Here is a 2,200-nt window from a genome sequence, read left to right as displayed (position 1 = left end):
TGTATCAAGTTGTCAAAATCGCAATCGGGTCGTTCGCATCCAACCATAATGTCAGTGTCGCCTTGTATTCCCTTTTTATCGGTGATTGAAGCAAGATGGTCAATAATGACACCACAACGTGCCACGTTTCGATCACCTCGAAGCGCCACGTCACTTTTGGAACATTTATTGGTACTGCGTGCGCGGACTCCGTCGTACTTGTCGTCAACGCTCTCTGTTGGCAGAGAGCAATGCAGAGACTAGAAGTGAAATTGCACTTGATATCGAGGACAATGGCGACTATCGATGACTACCGGTATCGATGTTTGATTTCACGGGTATGGGTACATGCACGTCACACTCTCCCAAGGGACAAAACCATTGCATTCAGCTATGGCATTCGAAATGCTGGCGTCTCTTCCAAGGACAGAACCATCGTACCTGTTCGGAATTCTGTCGTCATGTCGTGTCGGACAGAGGGAGTCCATGTCCGCCTCCGTCCGCCAGCCACCAAATTTCAGATCTTATTCGGTCCCAGAACATCCTGCACCGATCTTGGCTGCGATGTCCCCCACGCAATTTTTGGGAGGATGATCGCGATCTGCACAATCAAATGCGAGGCACGGACGGCCGACCCATACCACCTCATACGACGAGAACGGCTCGGCTTGCGCCAACCAACACGAACGTCAGCATCTCGTCGTTTGAAATTCAAAGGACGAGATGCACCAACAACATTTCACCTTGAAGGTTGTTGGCGCGTCTAGCATTGCACTGGCGTCCATCACACTTTTCGCCACATGGTGAGCGATTCCAACCTTACGGTATCCAAGTGTATATTCCAAAATTTCCCAAAATCACCAAACACGAAGCCTTCATGCCGTCGTGAAAACCCGGTACACGTAGTCTCAACAACGGTAGACGCCAATGCACTATTGTCCGTGCTATCGTTGGTATCTATCCCTCCCCCACGAGTCTGTCCTCGTCAAATCATCGGTGGGTAATACTTCCAGAATCCGCGTCGTCGTGTTGGTGCGTCGAATATTGGGCTGGGGCGGAGGCCACGGGAGGCGCACTCTATATATATCTTCCATGGCCATTTATACCTTATTTTTTGTATGAGCCATTGAAGTTGAAGCACCTCTATACTATCGTCAAGATGCAACTGTAGCGCGCTCTCGCACATATTGGCATATCTTTGGCCTACAAACCGCTCGTACTTATCTCACTCCTCCCACACACGATCTGCCAGTGTGGCTCAGATTTGAATCTTCGCCGCCATGCGCCTGAGCCTCGCCACGACCATCGCCGCCGCCGGCCTTCTGCCCGCGCACGCCTGGAACATGGCACCCGTGCGCTCGATCCAGGCCCGCGCCCAGGGCGACACGCCGGTGTGGGATGCGACCAACAAGGCCTACGTCTCGGCGTACGGCAAGACGTTTGCGGACCAGTACACGGCTGTGCTCGACACGGTCAACACGGCGAGCGTTGAAGGCGTCCTCAAGTACGTCCAGTCCGAGTGCATCAACGCACCGGACCTCCAGCTCTGCCAGCGCAAGAACAAGGTCAAGAACATCGTCTTCTACGACATTACAATCGCGCAGCCGAACGCGTCGCTGGCCCAGTTTGCTACCAACACGGCCGTGTACCCCGAGTATGGCCCATTCCTCGCGATGGACGGCGGCGCGTGCACCGCCTCGGGCACGTCGCTGCCCACCGAGTGCTTGGAGTACAACGGCCTCAACGGCACGGTCAACCTCGGTCCGTTCGTCGGCGGTGTCCCGTCGACGGCCGACGCCCGCGCCTTGTACCCCAATACGATCTGGTTCTCGTACCCCAACAGCTGCGTGCAAACGCCGTGGAGTGGCAAGACGCCGGCGTGCCGCCAGCAGTTTACCGGTGGCCTCTGCCCGTTCGGTGTCAAGCCCGACGGCGTCAAGTGCACGTACTCGTACACGATCCTTGGTTGGGTCGCGCTCGATGACGTCGTGGGCATCACGAGCATGACCAACCCGACCACGAAGGCGCCGTTCGCCAACTACAGCGAGTTCTGCAACGCCAAGCTCACAGAATTTAGCGCGTCACTGCTGCCCAACAACTCGTGGGGCGAAGTCACGTCCAACTTGACGTTTTGGAAGAGCCCGAACGACCCGGCCGCCAACCAAGCCCGTGCTCAAGTCGTGGTCGAGACGTACAGCAAGAAGCTCTCGGGCAACATGGT

The 2,200-nt window shown here is 55.9% G+C and overlaps 1 protein-coding gene across 1 annotated transcript; it reads left to right on the top strand.

The window, feature by feature from the left end:
* Nucleotides 1–1,259: 1,259 nt before the first annotated feature.
* On the top strand, nt 1,260–2,198 carry SPRG_18493 (hypothetical protein; the record flags this gene model as incomplete). Its single annotated transcript, XM_012357949.1, has 1 exon — nt 1,260–2,198. A coding segment is annotated over one exon (939 nt), but the record flags the coding sequence as incomplete, so codon positions are not given.
* Between the last annotated feature and the right edge of the window lie 2 nt (nt 2,199–2,200).

Source organism: Saprolegnia parasitica (assembly GCF_000151545.1).
Source record: "Saprolegnia parasitica CBS 223.65 unplaced genomic scaffold supercont2.1259, whole genome shotgun sequence".
NCBI classification, from domain to species: domain Eukaryota; phylum Oomycota; class Saprolegniomycetes; order Saprolegniales; family Saprolegniaceae; genus Saprolegnia; species Saprolegnia parasitica.
The sequence above is the reverse complement of the archived record's forward strand: the minus strand, read 5'-3'. Positions and strand labels throughout refer to the sequence as shown.